Raw genomic sequence first — 19,976 nt, forward strand, 5'->3', positions numbered from 1 at the left:
ACTAGAACCTACTGATGCTTTCTCTTCTAAGAGACACGAGCAATTTAAATGTGCGATTTGCAAAATATTCTTATCAAGTGTGATTTGCTATGTCTCCTCTACGTCTTACAAGTAGCAAGAGAGATTCTGGTGATGGTTCTAGGAAAATGAAATTTAGCAAGACCCTTAATTCGTTGTCACTGTTGAATGAAGGATGGTACCAGTTAGCTACAAGAAGGCAAGATTAAATGGAATCATCACAAGTTTTAGAAAGTTTCTACGACCTACGTGATGAAGCCAACCATGACTTCATTGATGTTTCTGATCAAGCCATAAGCTCAGGACATTATCAATGGGAAGTTCGATGCTGAGAGTATCACTATATCATAATTGTGTGCAGAGAACAAATTTAACTCTACTTGAAAATGTACAAAAAAGAAAACACTTAGGTGAACAGTTTTTAGCCTAACACAAAATTTGGAGCATTAGCTCTCCGGAATCATGAAATGGAAAGTGATACACCAACAAACCACAAGAAGGTTTCAAATTCAAGACATATCAGAACATCGCCAATTTCACTGAACAAAATAAGAGTAAATTACGCACAACTGAATGTCAATTAACAAAATATCTTAAGGTCCTAATAGTAACATGTAACCCAAAGCAAAATTCAAACTAAGATCTCACTAACTAGTTGAATGAAACTAAGCCATATCTACGATATCCAATCCATAACCAAACATTCTGGAAAAAAGATCAAATTGCACATGTAGCTTCAACTAGAAGCTTCTTCGAAGCATTGTCACAAGAAGTTGGTCCAAATATATTTTCATTGGCTACGAGAGAACACGTTTCTTTTCCAACACAAGCCTACAAAATAATAAACACTCAAAGTAAGTGTTCGACATAAACAGCTTAAAACAAAATTAATTAAGGTAGGAAAGGAGACAACAATAATAATAATAATAATAATAATAATACCTTTTGGAGGATTGATATTGCATCTTTTGATCCTTCACAAGTGCCTTTGGTAAAAGAACCACAAGTACCTGTAGGATTACCGAAACTAGCAAACTTGATTTGGGAGATGGAACGACCTTGACATGATAATTCCATTGTTTTATGTTCGTAAGCACTACCACAAGCAGATCCTACTACAACTGTTTTCAAGTTTACTTGCGATGGATTTCCTCCAAATTCTTCAAACAACACCAACTCATTTACACCTGTAGCCGACAAAAAATCACGAGGCACGTGATACCTACAACAATTAAACAACAATACGCGAAACATAATTAGATACAAGTTAACATAAAAAATCACACAAACTTGTGAGAAAATAACAAAATTGAAATCAATACCATCTCTGTGTAGGCTCTCCACAACCGTAGTTACATTGGCTAGCATCATAAGTAGCACGATAATCACACACATCATCGCACCCATCTTCTGGTGCTATGAAACTTGGCCAATATCTCCCTAGATTATTGCCATTCACCCATGCATAACCTTTACCCAAACCCAACAGATCTAAAACAACCGGATCCTTTCCCAGTGGAGCTTTGAAAGTAGTCTACCATAAGAAGAGTATGTACAAACATTAATTCATCTAAAAATAAAGACAAAACAATTAAATAAGACTTGATGTACATATGAAACAATTGTTTGTAGTACCTTGTACCAAGTCATTGATCTATTTATTGGAAGAAATCCTGATTGCCATTGAGAAGCAAATTTAGATTGTTGACTATAAAGTTGATTATCAAGTCCATGCAAATTGTCTTTGTAAATCCACTGATTGTTTGACAAATCCTTGGTAATTGTTTCATCACCATTCCTTCCAACTATATACACATAACCACATACTCCAGCTCTATAATCATCAAAAAATGCCCCATAGTTCTGTATCAAAACAGAGGTATCATACACTCAGCAAAATATGAATTATAGGCATTCAACTAAATAAGGATAGTATAACAAGATTACCTTTAATCCCACGAGGGCACTAAGTAAACTAATTTGATTCTTTCCCAGCTTAAGCTTTATTGGAGTCTCAAATGCATAATTATGAATATCGTATTTACCCCATTTTGAACCTATATTAGATTGAAAATATTTCAATAAAAACTGATAACATTATCAACCATATACAACTTTCTCCAAAAGAAATTTATCACTAACCAACATATTCTCCATTGACGTATGCGTGTAATACGTGTCCAGTACCGTTGATCTTAATGCTCATATTATTGCTCCAAACGGGGTCTTTCTCATCAATGTTCACGCTTTTAAAATGTATATATTTAGGTTAGTTTATAGAAAAAATAGGGAAAGTCATATCACATTTCATAGAGCAAAAACATACTATTTTTTTTACCTTGTCATATACCACAAATAGTCACTCGCATCATTCAGAACCTTTTGATCAAGAATTTCACTAGCGTGCATTGACCCTTTTCCTTGAACAACTGCAACATCAAGATTCTCTGGTCTCCAGGCCCATTTTAAGGCACTTGGTTCATCCTCTGCTCCATTTTCTCTTTGCACCATCATTGATGTTTGAGTATTTATCTAAACAAAAAAAAATATAATATGCATTTGACAAATTGCATATATGTGAAATATTATTCAACAATCTAGGATACAAATTTTATCAAAATATTTATTTACCTTTGCAGTGTTATAAGCTTCTGTTTGACAGTCTGGGAAAATACTAACTGACCAAGCTGGAACCGTGATTTCCATATCTTCATACTTAATGGTAGCATCAGATGAAGTATTTTTATTACTAAAGAAGCAACTTGTGGTTTGGCCATTAACAAAAACGGTTCCCTGAATAAAAAAAAAATTATATACAATTATTGTAAAACTCAAGGATTCATAAAAATGTGTAACTCCTTGTAATCGAAAAGTACCTCAGCACCGTTGCCAAAATCTATCTCAGTGACATTACCCTCTGTTAGGGTCTTCTCCATTGACATCAATAAGTTGTGCAATTGCGTCGAATGCCCATATTTTGGTTGATTGAGATTGCCTAAAAATAATAAATATGAAATAGTTATACGTGTAAATGGTAATATAAACATAGAGGAGACATTTACATATATTTTTCAAATATTTTGTTGTAAAACCCTACCGTATTCATCAAGAGGAGCATCGTAGTCATAGGATGTGGTGATATAAGGTCCACCGGCAGTTCTTCCAAAGTTAGTTCCCCCGTGATACTATCATCAGATTAATTACATTAGTAAGTTTACGCAAGGAGATTAAAAACAAAGACGATGTACAGAGAACGAAAGGAGATTAAAGAAAAAAAAACAATACCATATAATAGTTCTGCAATGAGCCGCCCCTTTGATAAAAGCGAGCAACTGCAAATGCAACATCCTCTGCAGCTCGTTTTGGTCGCACGCTTCCCCAACTCATAAACCTATAAATTTATTTGCAAGTCAATCATAATTTTATTTATAAATAACATAAAAAATATAAGAAAATATAGTGATACTAACCATCCAGCCCAATTTTCGGTCCATATCTTTGGACTACTAGCATTGTTTGGGGTGAAGTCGTCACAATACCATCCATTGCATGTATTTATCTGTTTAAAATGTATACAGTTAATTTATAAGAGATATTTATCATTCTTCAACAAATGTTTTGTAAAATTATATAAAAATATAATTGAGAGGTGATGATAAAACTTACAACTATGGATGGAGCATCTTTTTGTTGACACATAATCCATGGGCTTCCGGTATCCAAAGATACTGCCATATTTGCAGCCCAATTTATGTAAACTTTTCCTGCATCTCCGTAAGGCTCCTCCACATTGCCAAATTCATTTTCTATCTGAAATGATATATGGATATCATTGACAAGTTATATACCATGATTCACAGCATACAAGTATAAGACTAGAATGCACTGTAGTTTAGTTTTTATCTAAATGTAATATAGTAGAGTTGTGCCAGATTGTTGTTCCTCTTATAACCTGTTGTAGTGCATCATTAGCTTGAATGAAATGAGCAAAGTTTGTGGATAGGAGTGTGATTGCAGCATATACTTATGGAAGTAACATTAATATTTTGCAAACCCGGAGAAGCTATACATAAATATGAGTATAAGAATGACTTGGATCTACAAAAGATTTGGAATGACAGAATATGTAGTTATAGTTGTTTATACCAAGGATGATTTGCTATGGTGCCTTCTAGTATCTAGTTTGAAAAAAGCATATTATGTTGTTGATGTTATTTGCTCATTCAATCTGAAGCTAAGGAAAGAAAAAGCAACTTCATTGAACTATCAAAGTTACTGTACTTGAGGATTTGCATTATATGTGTAGCTTCAATCTTACTTATATGATGTCAGACAAACTTCCTAAATATTAAGACAGAGGCTATTGTGAATATTGGGACAGCGGCCAGCATTGTCTTGTCATTGACGATCAGGTGGAATTTAACAGTGGAATTCCGGTGTATTTTGATGACTGAAAAATAGTTACAGGTGCTCAAAAGTGATAAAAAAACAACCAAACCAAAACTTCTCATCAAATCAAACTTTCATATATTTCATCTTTTATTAATTATAATGCACACTTTAAAAATGATTAACACTTAACTTTCGATTACTACTCATCTACTACAATCGATATAATGCATAGAACCAAGTAGCACTACATGACCAACTGTTAGCTACTACATGATATATCAAATTTAATCTTAACGAACACTGTTAGTGAAGTTAAACAAGAACAAAAAAATATTAGAAAAGAGATCGAGAAGGAGAAAAGAACCTGTGTGATAATAATAGGTCCACCTTGCCGGGCAAAGAGTTTTTCCGTTTTGGCCATATCAACTATCAAAGTTGTAAAATTTTGCATCTCGTTCTGAACAAACAAATAAAAATTAAAAATCAAGGCCTGTGGTAATAAAATACACAAATTTAAGCAGAGGCCAACAAAGAACGATACAATACCATAAATACAGCGTTGGCAGTCCTAAACTTAACCCCTTCCAAGTTATGCAGCCACACAGGAAATCCACTTAAATCATAAAAACCAAAAAAAAAACAGTTAAATTCTTGCATGAAGCAGCTACTATACATCAATAGAAACAAACATATATAAAAGTTATAAAGTAATACCCAAAATTCCATTCTGCACAAACATATGGTCCGATCCTCAGAATAATGTACATTCCTTCGTCTCGTATAGTTTTCAGAAATCTCATGAGATCCAAATTTCCTGTAAAATCATACTCACGTTGTTGAGGTTCATGAGCATTCCAGAAAACGTAAGTTTCAATTGTATTTAGACCTCCCGCTTTCGCTTTCTTAATCAAATCCGGCCACATCTACACGTACAAAATTATAAAACAACATTAAATTCTTGTTAATATCTTAAGTTAGACAGGATAAATATCATCAACACTACAAGAAAAAAGTGATATAAACAACCGACTTAGGACTAAAATACGTAAATAGTATAAAACGAACATAATACCTCAGGTGTGCTCCTTGGGTAGTGAATTGAACCTGAGATGAGCAATTTTCTTTCACCATCAATGATAAAGGATCGTGAATCATATGTAACCTCAATGCAATTACAAATACTAAGTAGAGATAGTAAGACAAGAATTAAAGTTCTTCCACCCATTTTTACACTACTCAAGAATAAACTACACGTACATATGTTTTGTAACGAGTTTATGTGAATATATATATGGCCGGATAAATGTATTGCTTGCGGTTTAGTCTTTTGTGGATAATGATAAGGATTAATTAAGAACATAGATTATCTAGTTAGTTTTGGATTGTAACTATAATTGCAGATATTTTGGAGCTTCAAGTCCGTATAATGTGTTATCAGTATCTACTATCTACAGATATTTTCGTATACTCGCAGTCTGATACAACTAGAACTAATATCTTAGAAACCTAGTTTGGATCAGTGTAGAACTTACTATTGAAACTATATATATAATTCTAATTATTATAAATCTAATTTGAAATATTATGAAGTGATGTTCAAAACAAAGAATCTAAGCTGACATGTTAGCCCTACGAGAACTATCAGTACCCTTACTTAATTATAAATTTTATTAAAACAAATTTTATATTTAAAAGATAAATTTATGGGTTTAATTTTTTCCTAACGATACCTTTTTCAATTCTGATAGACTGACACAGCCCCGATCCGTACATATCTTCTCACCGCCATTCAACGATATAATCCATCCAAACTAGGGAGTTATATATACATCCATACTCATATACACTTTTCTAAAACCACAATAAAAATAATTCGTCAAATATATCAATGCATCTAATGGGCCAAAATAAAATGTGTTGCTTTAGGATTAAATTAAACATCTATAGTATCGATATCATATTATACTATATTATAATAAAAAAATTAAAATTTTGATAGTTCGGTTAGTTAATTTTAAATTTCAATTAACATTGAAGTCAACATTCAATTATAATTATAATTAATATTGAAATCAACTTTCTCTATTAATTTAATATCAAACTCTAATACTATTCTAAATGAATTCAACTTCTTCTACCAATTGAAATTTTAATTGATATATTGAGATCTATATTATTCATTGATTTTGAAGTCAACTTATTTAATTTTTATTTATTAAATTTTAAAATCATCTTTACTATAACAACCAACTTAATCTTTATTTAATCAAGCTATGAAATAAATATTATAATATCTATTTTATATATATATATATAGATACACACACTACCATAAGATAACATAAGATAATCTATTGCTCGGTATAATTGTCTCAAGATTAAAAAAAATATATTTTTCATCACGGTTAAAAAAAAATTATATTATTTATTCAGACTAAAATAAAATTTAGAGAAAACTAAATATAATTAGTTGAATTTAGTTGGTATAATGTGTTTCACGTTAAGAGAAAAAAATTTCTATTGATCCGGGAAAAATAAAATAATATATATTATTTCATTCAGGCTATAAAAAGAATTAAACAATTAATCAAAATTAAAATCAAAGTATAATTCTGTCAATTAGAACAAAATCATGTAAACTATTATCACGCTTAAAAGAAAATTATCATATTGATCCAAGTTACAAAAAGTCAAAATTAAACTAAAAATAGTTAAACAAATTTTGTCGGTATAATGGATCTCGGGTTGAAAACATGATTATGTAGATTAATGGTCCGGTATAAATCAAAATTAATATCAGATTTAACATAATTCGTATACTATAATTTTAACTAAAACTTAAATTTTAATTAAAATATAATTATCTTTTATAAACACACATTAAAATATTAATACAGTTTACCTTCTTCTCCGATCAGCCTAAACCCTTCACAATTAATTTAAACAATCGGCGACTTATACAATTTGACATTGATCGAATAGCTCATGCACGCTTAAGTTTGAACTCCGATTATTTACTAATTATTTATGTTATTTTTTACTTAATTATTTTGTAACACATATTTACCTTAAAAACAAAGATTATTTTTTACTAAAAAACAAATTATATATTTCATATTTTTTCAATTAGAACACCCGTGTTTTCAAATATGTTAAATGGCGTTTTTAATTCTAATTACTAACTAACAAACATAATTTGTATAGTCATAACAACAACTTTGTTTTCGAACATATTTATTATAATTACTAACAACTCCTATATTTTTATTTTAATTAGCGTATGATTAATTAACTTTTTCAACTAAAATAGTAATTTTTATTTTTTTTCAATAAAAACATCTCATTTCAATAAATCTCGCATTATTCTCCATATAAATAATGTCTTCAAATCTTCAAAACAAATACTATGCCTGCTAGCTCCAATGAAAGAGATGTGTCCTAAGTCAAATCATGTATGAGGATTTAGGAATAACTTTTATGTAATATATTTTGATTTCATTGATATTAATAAAAGACTTGTTTTGTTTTTATTGCGGGCTTTATCTATTTTAAGTGTTTAAATAAGATATACCACAGTTTAGAGTAAAACTTTTTATGGATTGTGATGAGATCATAATAATGAGACCTAAAAGATGATAATTCTAAACTTAAATAGTTCCTGGTCGTAGAATTACTAACTGGTAATTAATAATCTGTAAAGATCGGTACATATTATGTTTGCTTCATTATGAAGGCTGTCTGTTCTCATAGATATTTGTGTGGTGACACTATAGCTAGTATGTAGGTGCTTATTATAAAATAAGTTCACTGAACATGACTCACACAGCTGAACAACTGATGGAGTTCACTCATGTATCAGCAGTTGTTCACATAGTGATAGTTGTACAAGTATCCTTAGACTTGAGGTCATCATAGTCATCTTGTGTACACTGAACTATATTTTGGTTTAGTACTTAGTCTCTTGGGACAATTATAAGGGCTCTACTGGGTATAAGGATTTGTACACGAAGATAGTGTATGATCAATAAAGGATCTACCTCTTCCAGTGAAGGAAGAGAATGTTCAATACTGATCCACTTATGCTAGTTCAGGAATTTCTGGCCATAGTGAATGAAATTAGAGAGGAGTTTCTAATTTACATTAATTAGAACTAAGCATAGTGAATGGGAAAGCATATGATTAAATAAGATAGGCTTGACACAAGTTCCATGCCTTGTATTTAATCGTGACATTGCAGGGTAGAAGGAATTGATTGTACAGTAACTATTCACTGAATGGGTTCTTGGTATTCTAAGCAGTGAATTCGTATTATCCGGATAGTCGCGATATGCTGAGAAGTATCTCTCACGATGTAGAATAAATATGATTAATTAATTAATCATATTTAATGAATTAGAGAATTTATATAAATAATGATAAAATAGTTTTATTATTATTTATTTCTACTACCGGCTTAATATTGAACCTACAGGGTCACACCATAAAAGAGAATGATTTAATGGTGGAGGAATTAATTAAATTATGGCTGATAATTATTTATTTATGTAATAAATAATTAATTGGCAAATTTAATAATTGATTAAATGAGATTTAATTAATTATAAATTAATTAAGAAAAAGTTCTTAATATTATTAATTAAGAATTTAATTTTTCGAAATTAAATCAAGTGAGAGAATTATTTCTAAAGTGTTTAGAAAAAGGATTAATAATTAAAAGGTATTTTAATTATTAGTTAATTGGTTAATAAGAATAAAGGGTTAATAATAATAATATTTTATGGGAAAATTTTCAGCTGAAAATTTTGCCTATAAATATACTATTATAAACCCTAATTTTGCCTCAACCTAAAAAAGTTAAGAAAACCCTAATTCTCCCACCCCTTCCTCCTCCATCACATTGATCTCTTGGTGGATACCGGTGGAGTGCTTCACACTTGAGGAGCAGCTCTCGGGATCTCCGCTCGTCGTTCTTGGATCGCTTTTAAAGGTTAGAAACGATCCCATATGATTTAATCACGATTTGTATGCCTTTATATGGATTTTATATCAAGAAAATTGTTTTACCATGCTTCCGTGATGTATAAAATCCTACATCCAAGTCATGAGTAGGGTACTTTTGTTCATGTGGTTTCAATTGTTTTGACGCATACGCAATAACCTTATCGTGCTGCATCAGAACGCATCTGAGTCCTTTATGAGAAGCATCGCTATAGATTACGAAATTCCCTTGATCATCTGGAAGTGACAAAACAGGTGTCGTGATTAATCTTCGCTTCAATTCCTGAAAACTTTCATCACATTTATCATTCCATATAAACTTTTCATTCTTCCGTGTAAGCTTCGTCAATGGTGTTGCAATCCTTGAGAAATTTTGAACAAATCGGCGATAATATCCCGCTAATCCCAAGAAACTTCTTACCTCTGTTGATGTTCTCGGTCTTTCCCAATTTGTAATTGCTTCAATCTTCGCTGGGTCCACTTTGATCCCTTCATTACTAACTATGTGTCCTAAGAACTGAACTTCCTGTAACCAAAACTCACACTTTGAAAATTTAGCGTATAACTTTTTCTTCCTCAAAATCTTCAAAGTGGTCCTCAAATATTCTGCATGATCCTCTTCTGTCTTTGAATAAATCAAAATATCGTCTATGAACACAATAACAAACTTATCCAAGTATTCCTTGAAAATTTTGTTCATCAGGTCCATGAATGTTGCCGGGACATGGGTCAATCCAAATGACATCACTAAGAATTCATAATGTCCATACCTTGTCCTGAAAGCTGTCTTTGGTATATCTTCTGCCTTAATCTTTAGTTGATGATATCCCAATCTCAAATCGATCTTGGAGAAGTACTTGGCTCCTTTCAATAGGTCAAAAAAATCATCAATCCTTGGCAATGGATACTTGTTCTTGACTGTAAGCTTGTTAAGCTCCCGATAGTCGATACACAGTCTCATGCTTCCATCCTTCTTTTTGACAAATAGCACTGGTGCACCCCACGGGGATACAATGGGTCTGATTACTCCTTTTTCCAACAACTCTTGTAATTGCTTTGCTAGTTCCTTCATCTCAACGGGCGCCATTCTGTACAGGGCCTTGGATACCGGTTCCGTTCCAGGTGCTAAGTCGATCGCAAACTCAATTTCTCTGTCTGGAGGAAGTCCTGGTAACTTATCGGGAAATACATCTGGAAATTCATTGACTACTGGAATATCTTCAAGTTTTGCTGGCTCCTGACTTCTATCAATCACATATGCAACGAAATGCTCGCATCCCTGTCGTAGTAACTTTTTGGCTTGGATCATCGTTAAGAACTTCTTTGCTTGCTTCTGGCCCTTAAACGTTACTATTATTTCGTCTGGCGTCTTCACCATTACCTTCTTATTTCGACAATCTATCTGGGCATCGTGCTTAGATAACCAATACATTCCTAAGATAACGTCAAACTCTCCTAACTTAAATGGTATCAAATCTACACAAAACTTACTACCAGCAATCTCAATCTCACAATTCCCACAAACTTGATTAACAGATACACGTTCTTGATTTTCTAATTCCACAGTCATTATTTCATTTAAATACTCAACTGGACAATTTAACTTACTAACAAAATCTTGTGAAACAAACGATCGAGTTGCTCCCGAATCTATTAACATTTTGGCACATAAAGAATTCACATTAAGCGTACCTGCCCCAACATCAGTATCCTGGATAGCGTCCTTTACAGACATATCAAAAACTCTAGCCCTTGGAGTCTCATTCACTGCTGGGGTAGGTCCCATAATTCTCAATGCATTACTGACTGGGGCTGGTGTCTTGCAATCCCTGGCTATATGTCATGGCTTCCCATATTTAAAGCATGTAAATCCAATAGCTGGAACCTTAACTGCTGGATTCCAGATAGGCTGATCCTTGTTTGATGGCTCTCTCACTGGCTGATTGCGGCATTCCCTCGAATAGTGCCCTTTCTGATTACACTTGAAACAAACCACATTCAACTTATTACAGACTCCTCCATGTTTCTTCCCACATACCTGACAATCTGAAAAAGTTAGCCTCAACTGATTTGGCTGATTCACATTGACTGAACGGTTGCCCTGACCTCCGTCGCCTGCATTTTTCTTCTTAAAATTAAAATTTCTTCTTGGCTGAAACTTGCCTTTCTTAAAATTTGGAAACTTCCCTGGTTGTGAGTGTCCTTCATTTCCTTCAAACTTCCTCTTCTTACTTTCCTTTTCCTTCTGTGACATCTCGCTTTCTGTCTCTGCAATCATTGCCTTATGTATAACTCCTGTATACGTATTCGAATTCAAATATGGCTACCTTCCCTCTAATCCATGGCTTCAGACCTTGCTGGAATCTCTTAGCCTTCTTCCTATTAGTATCCACATATGACGGCACATACCTTGACAATTCTTCAAACTTACTTTCATAATCAGCTATCGACATATTTCCTTGCTTTAGCTCTAAAAACTTCAGCTCCATCTGATCCTGAACAAACTGGGGAAAATATTTTTCTAAAAACAATTCCTTAAACCTCTCCTAAGTAATAATATTTGTACCTTCCAATGTCTTCACAGTCTCCCACCAATAGGTGGCCTCATTCTTCAAATAATAACTTGCAAACTCCACTTTCTGTTCTTCCTTCACTTTAACTGAAGCAAACGACTTCTTTATTTCCTTTAACCAAACATTCGCTTCAATTGGATCTAAGGAACCCTTGAATTCTGGTGGGTTTACCGCCTGAAAAGTTTTGAAAGTTACCTGGGGATTAGTCTGTCTTTGTTGTTGTTGAGTCAGGTGAACTGTTTGTTGGGCCAAGATTTGGAGAATCTGGGCTATTGCTGGGTCTATGGGTCCTGGGTTTGCATTCTGGTTGGTATCATCTAGGTTGTTATTGTTGTTGTTGGTTTCTTCATTCTGGGAGTTGGTGCGAGTATTTCTTCTAGGAGGCATTTTCTGTAAAGAATCAAACAACTTATTTAGCCTTTAAATCAAATCCTTTGCATAAAAGAAAAGTTTTGTAAAACAAAAATATCTCTTTTTGAAAACAGTTGTAACAGTTAAACTAAGTAAATTGCATGCTTCTTTACAGAATATAAACAATTAAGGGAATAGAGTATATGGTATCACAGGGGTATAACTGGTGCAATAAATAAAGTAAAGTAAAACAGGTGCAGTAATGTAAATGACAATGCTGGAAAGGAAAAGGTACTGATATATATAGATCAAAAGTTTTAGGTAGTACAAGCGTTAAAATGCTTCGGAAGTAAAAGCAAAAGGGTACAACAAACCTACTCACTAGTCAGCAGATCTAGTCTATAAATACAACCCAAAAGTCTACTGATATATACTACACACTACTGTACATACTAAACAACCACAACAGCACTGATCATCATCTCCATCTCTGTGCCTCTAGCTCAGGGCAAGTCTGGTCCTTCAATCTCCTCAAGCTCCTCCAGAACCCACTTAGCCCACTCCACAAGAAAATCAGGGGTGATATCCTCATGAGTAGCCTCAACAATCCTCACAACAGCTACTCTCCGAAATACCTGAAGTCTCTCTCTAAGTCGCCTCTCACCACTCCCAACCTCTTTGGTACGCATAATATGTAATAGCTCCTGAATCTGACCCCGTAGGAATCGCTGTTCCATAAGGCAAGCCTCGAACTGATGATATGGGACATGATAGGAAGAGAACTGAAAAGGTACACCTGTAACTGAGTGACCAGTAAAACCTGAATCAGCAGGTGGGGGTCCTCTGATAGGTGGCCTCATGCCTAGGGGTGGAATGGCCTGTAATGGTACGGGCTGCAACACAGGTGGAGGTAAAATAGCCAACACTGATGGAACAACAGGACATAGATCTGAAGATGGTCCTCCAACTGAGGGCTCTGAGTGATCAGCTGATACGGGAATGAAAGAGTCGGCCATCGCTGCTATCTGAAATCATATCGCAATATAAGAATCTCGAACCACGACGCGAATCATACTAATATCTGTTATACTGTAACACTCAACCTCTTAACGTTCTATCTTTCTATTTCTTACTTCTATTCCTAACCCTCTACCCATTCCCGCCAATCTAGGCTTGTGTCAGTGACTTATAACCTGTAGCTGTGATAACAAACCTTTGGCGCCCTCCAAACCCAGGTCAGAAGTTTGGGGTCCACACACACACACACCTTATTTATAACCTGCTTATAACAATAATAAAGATAATAATAATATACAGTGACCCTACTTACCAACTACCACGGACCGCAACAGGTTAAAGTATGCACACAAGCCACACACACACACTTATATTACAAACACCCAAATCCCAACTATTCAAACTTACAACTGAATATTAAACATTATTATAAACTTCATAAACTTAAACTATTCCAAAAGCTGTCAGCTAACTTAACTCGATCAACTTGGACCTCTAGCTCTCGCACTGGATTGGGGATCTTCACAACCAACAGGTTCCTTCTTAACTGGAAAAGAACATAAACAACATCGCACAAATGAGCTAACTAGCTCAGCAAGTCACATTGACAAGACTGAGAATAATGATCATCAAGTGAAAAGAGTTATGGTATCAAGTGAACAATGAATAATAATTTAGAATTGGACATTACATTTTCATTTTTAAAAACCAAGGTTAGGCTGCTGATCAGTCACGCACTAACCTCGAGTAAGGCACACAGCTCTGCTCTAATTACTGGATCCAAGGCACACATTGGCCTAACTTGACCACGAATCTGGTCTGACCACGAATCTGGTCCACAATTTTATAAAACAATCCAATTCAAACATAATAATAGAATAAATAATGTAAAGCAATAAACAGAATCATAAGCAACATCGGATGTCCAATAATGAGATTGTTTCAATCTTCACAAAGGAACAATATGGCAATTTCAAAGAATGGCTGTCAGGTAATGAAAGAATTGGATAACAAAGGAATCAAAGTTTCAAGGTTATAAGGATTTGATCTTTCAAAGCATAAGGTACAATGGACTGAATATGTAAGCAATCTGATTCAGTGGTTGATATTTAGTTTGTATGTATTTGTGGAGTAGTATCGTATATCTGTGGTTCGTATTCGGGTATACAACAATCAATGGTTCAGAAAGAATAAGGTTTACGGTTCAAAGATCAATATTTGGAATCAAGGTTTAGGGTTCAATGCTTCAAAGCACTTGCAATATAAAATAGGACTATCAATCAACTACAATATATCTCGAGAAAGTTCAGAACACTTGCCTGGTACTAGCTTGCTATACTTCACTAACTTTCAATCACAACCGTCTACTCCTCGACTATCTGCTTCCCTTTTATATGTCTTTCCTCTTCTGCTCACATATCATAAGCATCTATCAATACTCAACTCATACGATTCTATTCGGTATACACTTTTATCTACCCTTCGTTTTATCCAAATCCGACTAACGGATTGAAAGTTATGCTATAAACAAGTAAATACTAATCACATAGACCGACAATCCTACAAACAAGTTACATATAACACGTAACACGTTAAACAATCAATGAAATTCCATTTATAAAGAAGTCTCGGGTCATAAACAGGCTTTTGGGTATTTAATATGATTTTTAAAACATTTTTCGGGATTAAAATGGGTCGTTGGATCAATTTTAAAGTAATAAACAGTGTTCAGTTGGCCACATCTGGCTTCAAAATAATTTTCTAATAATTATCGAGCCTTGAAAACAATTTAAAACAATATTTTAAAGCTCGAAACTATTTTTCGGAATTTTTAAATCATTAATAAATAATTAACTCTAATTAAATAATTAATTAAAATCCATTAATAATTAATTAAATCAATTAATCAATTAATTTTCGAATTAATTGACCAATTAACTAATTAATTATTAACTAAAATTAATTAACTAATTAAATCAGATTTATTTTTGAATTAAAAATATTTTTTTGGAATAAAAATATTATTTTTTGGAATTTTCAAAAATTAAAAATGGATTTTTATAATTAAAATAAATAGAAAATATAATTTTAAAATAATTTTAAAACAGGAATCCAAAATATGCAAATTCTGGAAACCTAGGGGACTAAACTTCATCATCTACAAAAATACAAGGGCTAAACTGTAATTTTGCAGTTCACCCCGCCGGAAAATGACGGGTTCGCCTGAGAACTCTTCTCCGACACCGTCACACCTTCACAACCTCCAGATTACATCTACAATTCACAAGGAACATAAACCTGAAATCAAATTTCACAGATAACCCTTGGGTTGGCCGGAAAATGGCCGGGAAGTTCGCCGGAAAATGGCCGGGAAGTTCGTCGGTTTCCGGTGACCCGACGTAAACTTCAAAACACAACTCCCTTCGATTCAGGGATCCTCTATTAACGAGCTATACACCAATCGATTGCAAATTTCATGAGCAAAAAAACCCACTATACCTCAACATCTAATAACCTCTAGAACAAAAAGGCCTAAATTTCAATTAAGAACATTCATACTGGTTATAAACCCTAATTTTAAAATTCAAAAATTAAACTCAAATTTGAACATGTTATTGAACTGCAAATCAGTCATATGACATATCAAAATCATCAGGAAAACAAGCTCTGCAACATGCAAGCATCAAATCATTCAAACAATCATCCGTACAAAAATTCATATTTTTAATCAAAATAATTCGAAAATAAATAAAATATATATAAAATCAACCTTTGATTCTGCAGTAAAACGAGTTCTGGAATCTGATAGTACTCCTCAAATCCTTCGATTTTGTTACTCGAGCTTTGAAAACAGAGATCACTAACACCTTCAAAAGCTGGTTTGATATTCAGAAGATTATATGAATATATGAATTTTCTCTGTAATATTCTATAATTACTGTTTACAAATGATTTTTGGTACGAAATAAAATACGGTAAAGGCTATTTATAATTACGGAAAATTAGTATCCCGTTGGATCATTTCGGATATAAAATGGTACGTTTATTTATAAAAACAGATCCAAACGGTATCGGTTTTCGGAATAATTATCCAAATCAGTACAATTTGTATTGCGGTCTTGGTCTCAGCGCCTGGTTACACGTATTACGAGGTGATAATTTTAATAGGTTTATAAAAAGATCCCGTTTATCGAAAATACGAGTTTTATTGATTTAGCGAAACGAATATTGTATCGAAAATATTGCGCGGGGACCCACGCAGGACAAACTGTACGCCGGATCGAAAATGTCGAAATATGGAAAATGCTCGGAATATTACAATTGGGTTAGGAAGGAGTTCTCGGAAGAGTTTCGGGTTATAAAAACGTAAAAACGGGTGACGTCGGCTGGTTCCCGATTGTATAAAATAGTTTATAAATACTCGGAAAAAGAATTTATAAAATCCATTTATTTCCTATAAAATCATAAATCAACATAAAAATAAATAGGAAGATATGACAATTATTTATATTTTATTTTGGACATATAAAAATTAAAATACTCAATTGATATTATATTTAAACATCAAAACACATATACCACTTAACAATTAATTCACAGAACAAATACCGGGCATGCAAAATATTTATTTATTAGAAAAATAATTACACGATATATCCCAGATATTACACTATGCTAGTGACACGGCTCTAAAATTCGATGATTATGAGGGCTAGTTTACGCCCTCGCGAAGACCAACTCAATAAGTCATCTATGTGCTCCGGAACGTCCATAACACTGTTCTATATTCTATGTATCACACCAAAGGGAGGACCTAAGATGTTTCATTGCTTGGGGCTGAATAAAATATTGACTCTTAAATTTTTTTTATCAATATAAAAAATAAAGGGAATTTGTCAAATATACCAACTTTTGGATAATTATTTGCAACTCTACTACCTTACTTAAAGTCTTGCAAATTTACTACCTTTTTAAATATACAAATAATTAAATTACAAAAATACTATTCCCCTACCCTCTTTATCATGTTCATCCTTCCTCACATCATCTTCCTCCACCACAACCTTTTTCTCAACCCTCTCCTCTTCCTTTATAACCACAACCTCCCTCTGCCGCCGACACCACCACCGCCATCTCTGCCGACGGCACCGGCGCCGAAGCTCCCTCCCAATTTCTTTCCTTTCTCTCTCAATTTCTTTCCCTTCCTCTCTCTTTTTTAACTATCGCTGTCGTCGCCATAGCTACCACCACCACGGTTGTGGCTCCGCCTCTCTTCTGCAAAACACACATGCACATCATCATCCCATGCTATCTCTCTTCTCAATCTCCCTTCCTCCCTCCTGCCCTCTCAATCTCTCTCCCTCTCGACCACAAACACACACATAACACCAATTAATAACAACACCCTCGCACCTTACAACCTCCCTCTTCTTCCTTGACCGTCTTATCCGAAATCACCGTCACCACCGACGCTCCTCCCCCAGTCGGTGTTGTCTTCATGTTTTTGGTTAAAGAAAATTGATTGCTTTTAGGCATTTTTTGCTTCACTTTTGGTTGATTTTATTGTTACTTTGTGATATTAGTATTGGCCCCGCAGGGGCACTCATTTTTCGTCATTTGCAACCACGTGAGCATCTTATCTTGCAACTAAATGTTATTTTTAACAGATTGTTTCAAATTTATATTTGTGGTTGCATATATGGTTGCTAGCAATTGCAGATATGGTTGCAAATGCAACCTCCGTATTTTTGCAAATATTTTTTGAAAGATAGTATTTTTGCAATTTGTTTTAAAAACTGACAGTATTTTTTCAAAAAGTTTATAAATTTAAGGTATTTATGAGAAAAACCCAAAAATAAAATTGTACACCACCCAATGATCTCAAATTCTATGATTTAATGCATAATTTAAAACCGGGGGAATTCTATGAATTTTTATTAAACTCTATTTTCGATATCATAATTTTCTAAAATCAATCGATCAAAGTATTTCGAAAAATAAATTTAATAATTTAAATAAGCAACGAGAAGTCACATATCTCAAAATCGATTACACATTGAATATCAATACACAAACTATGCTAAAATTTATTTAATAAAATTAGTCAATTACTTTGTGACAAATTTGTAACATTAACAACGCTTAGGGAGCCATAAATCATATAAAAACTAACGATTATAAACTTTACAACATGATACTTGTATTTTATTAACACAATTTAATTATAAAAAATAACCAGACCGTGAACAAAGTCAATAACCTAAACTTGCATGCATGCGTTTAAATCCACCTAGAAGTACCATGCACATACACATAATTATTTAAAGAAATTACTAATATTTAAAGGCTAATTAATTCAAAATTTCAAGTCACTTTACTAGTAAATATACTGTATATCTATTTAATAATAATAATTTAAATTATATTATCACATCCAGCATTCAAAAGAATAAGTTATATATATATATATATATTTAATAAAGTAGTAAGCGGTACGAAAATTCTGAATAGATAGGGCATCATGACTTGATATAATTTATGCATTTAACATCAAATTCCAATAGTAATTTATTTGATTGTACTAGGCATGGCTGCACAAACATCATGTAACATTTTCAAAGTAAAGCAGGATAACACGTAAAACTTATTTCACTTTCTCAAGCTTGACATGGACGACTATATATAAAGCAAAGCATGCATGTTAAATAAAATTAAATAATGAGCATGGCACACGTACAATGATACAAAACATGTATACTATAACAACATGCACTTCTTGGACTATTAAATATAAGCCAAAATTAAAATAAAACATAATTTACTAATCACAAATATATTAAAAATGTTACAATACAAAAGCGCAGCTAACGCTAGTCCAAAAGTCAATATACTCCATAACTTAGGTCCTCAATCTTTAATGCTATCCAACTCGAATTTTAGAAGAAACCTGAAATTGAAAGAATGAGCTGTGAAGCCCAGCAAACAACTACCGTCCAATGGCTCAAAATAATATATTTATATTTTTTCAAAACACAGCTTAGACATGCGACACATAACATAGATCACTTTGGATTGCACAAATATTCGATAACAAAAAATCACACAATATATTTTCTATGATAATGATCAAAACGATTCACACAACATGTTCTATAATCCACATCATCATAATTCTTAATCAATCAATAAATCTTAATAACAAATTCTTATCTTTAGTCGCACAGTCATAAATCATAACTTATGCCACACTTTGCCAGTGACCGATATCTTATACTTTATGCCACACTTCCTAAGTGACCGGGTTCTTATTCTTCTTCGATGGGGGACTAGTTTACGTCTCTCGTCAAGTGCAACGAAAGCTTGATAAGATATCGATGTGTTTTGGAACATGCGCAAACTAGTTTTATGTTCTAAATATCACATTGTCCAAAAACAAATTTTAGGTATTTATGAGAAAAACCCAAAAATAAAATTGTACACCACTCAGTGATCTCAAATTCTATGATTTAATGCATAATTTAAAACCGGGGGAATTCTATGAATTTTTTTAAACTCTATTTTCGATATCATAATTTTCTAAAATCAATCGATCAAAGTATTTCAAAAAATAAATTTAATAATTTAAAT

The 19,976-nt window shown here is 33.0% G+C and overlaps 1 protein-coding gene across 1 annotated transcript; it reads right to left on the reverse strand.

Annotated features, from left to right (window-relative positions):
• Positions 1–506: 506 nt before the first annotated feature.
• Positions 507–5,785, reverse strand: LOC141724509 (beta-galactosidase 15-like). The gene is made up of 17 exons (XM_074526677.1): positions 5,483–5,785; positions 5,125–5,333; positions 4,957–5,023; positions 4,775–4,867; positions 3,685–3,828; positions 3,489–3,577; positions 3,304–3,409; positions 3,116–3,203; positions 2,895–3,013; positions 2,650–2,811; positions 2,357–2,550; positions 2,161–2,264; positions 1,966–2,075; positions 1,654–1,881; positions 1,341–1,552; positions 961–1,240; positions 507–849 (listed from the first exon to the last, which is right to left on the reverse strand). Exons 1-17 carry the CDS (start codon positions 5,768–5,770, stop codon positions 736–738), a joined length of 2,607 nt encoding a protein of 868 aa, XP_074382778.1. The 5' UTR covers positions 5,771–5,785; the 3' UTR covers positions 507–735.
• Positions 5,786–19,976: the final 14,191 nt, after the last annotated feature.

Source organism: Apium graveolens, chromosome 5, assembly GCF_009905375.1.
Source record: "Apium graveolens cultivar Ventura chromosome 5, ASM990537v1, whole genome shotgun sequence".
In the NCBI taxonomy this organism is placed as follows: domain Eukaryota; kingdom Viridiplantae; phylum Streptophyta; class Magnoliopsida; order Apiales; family Apiaceae; genus Apium; species Apium graveolens.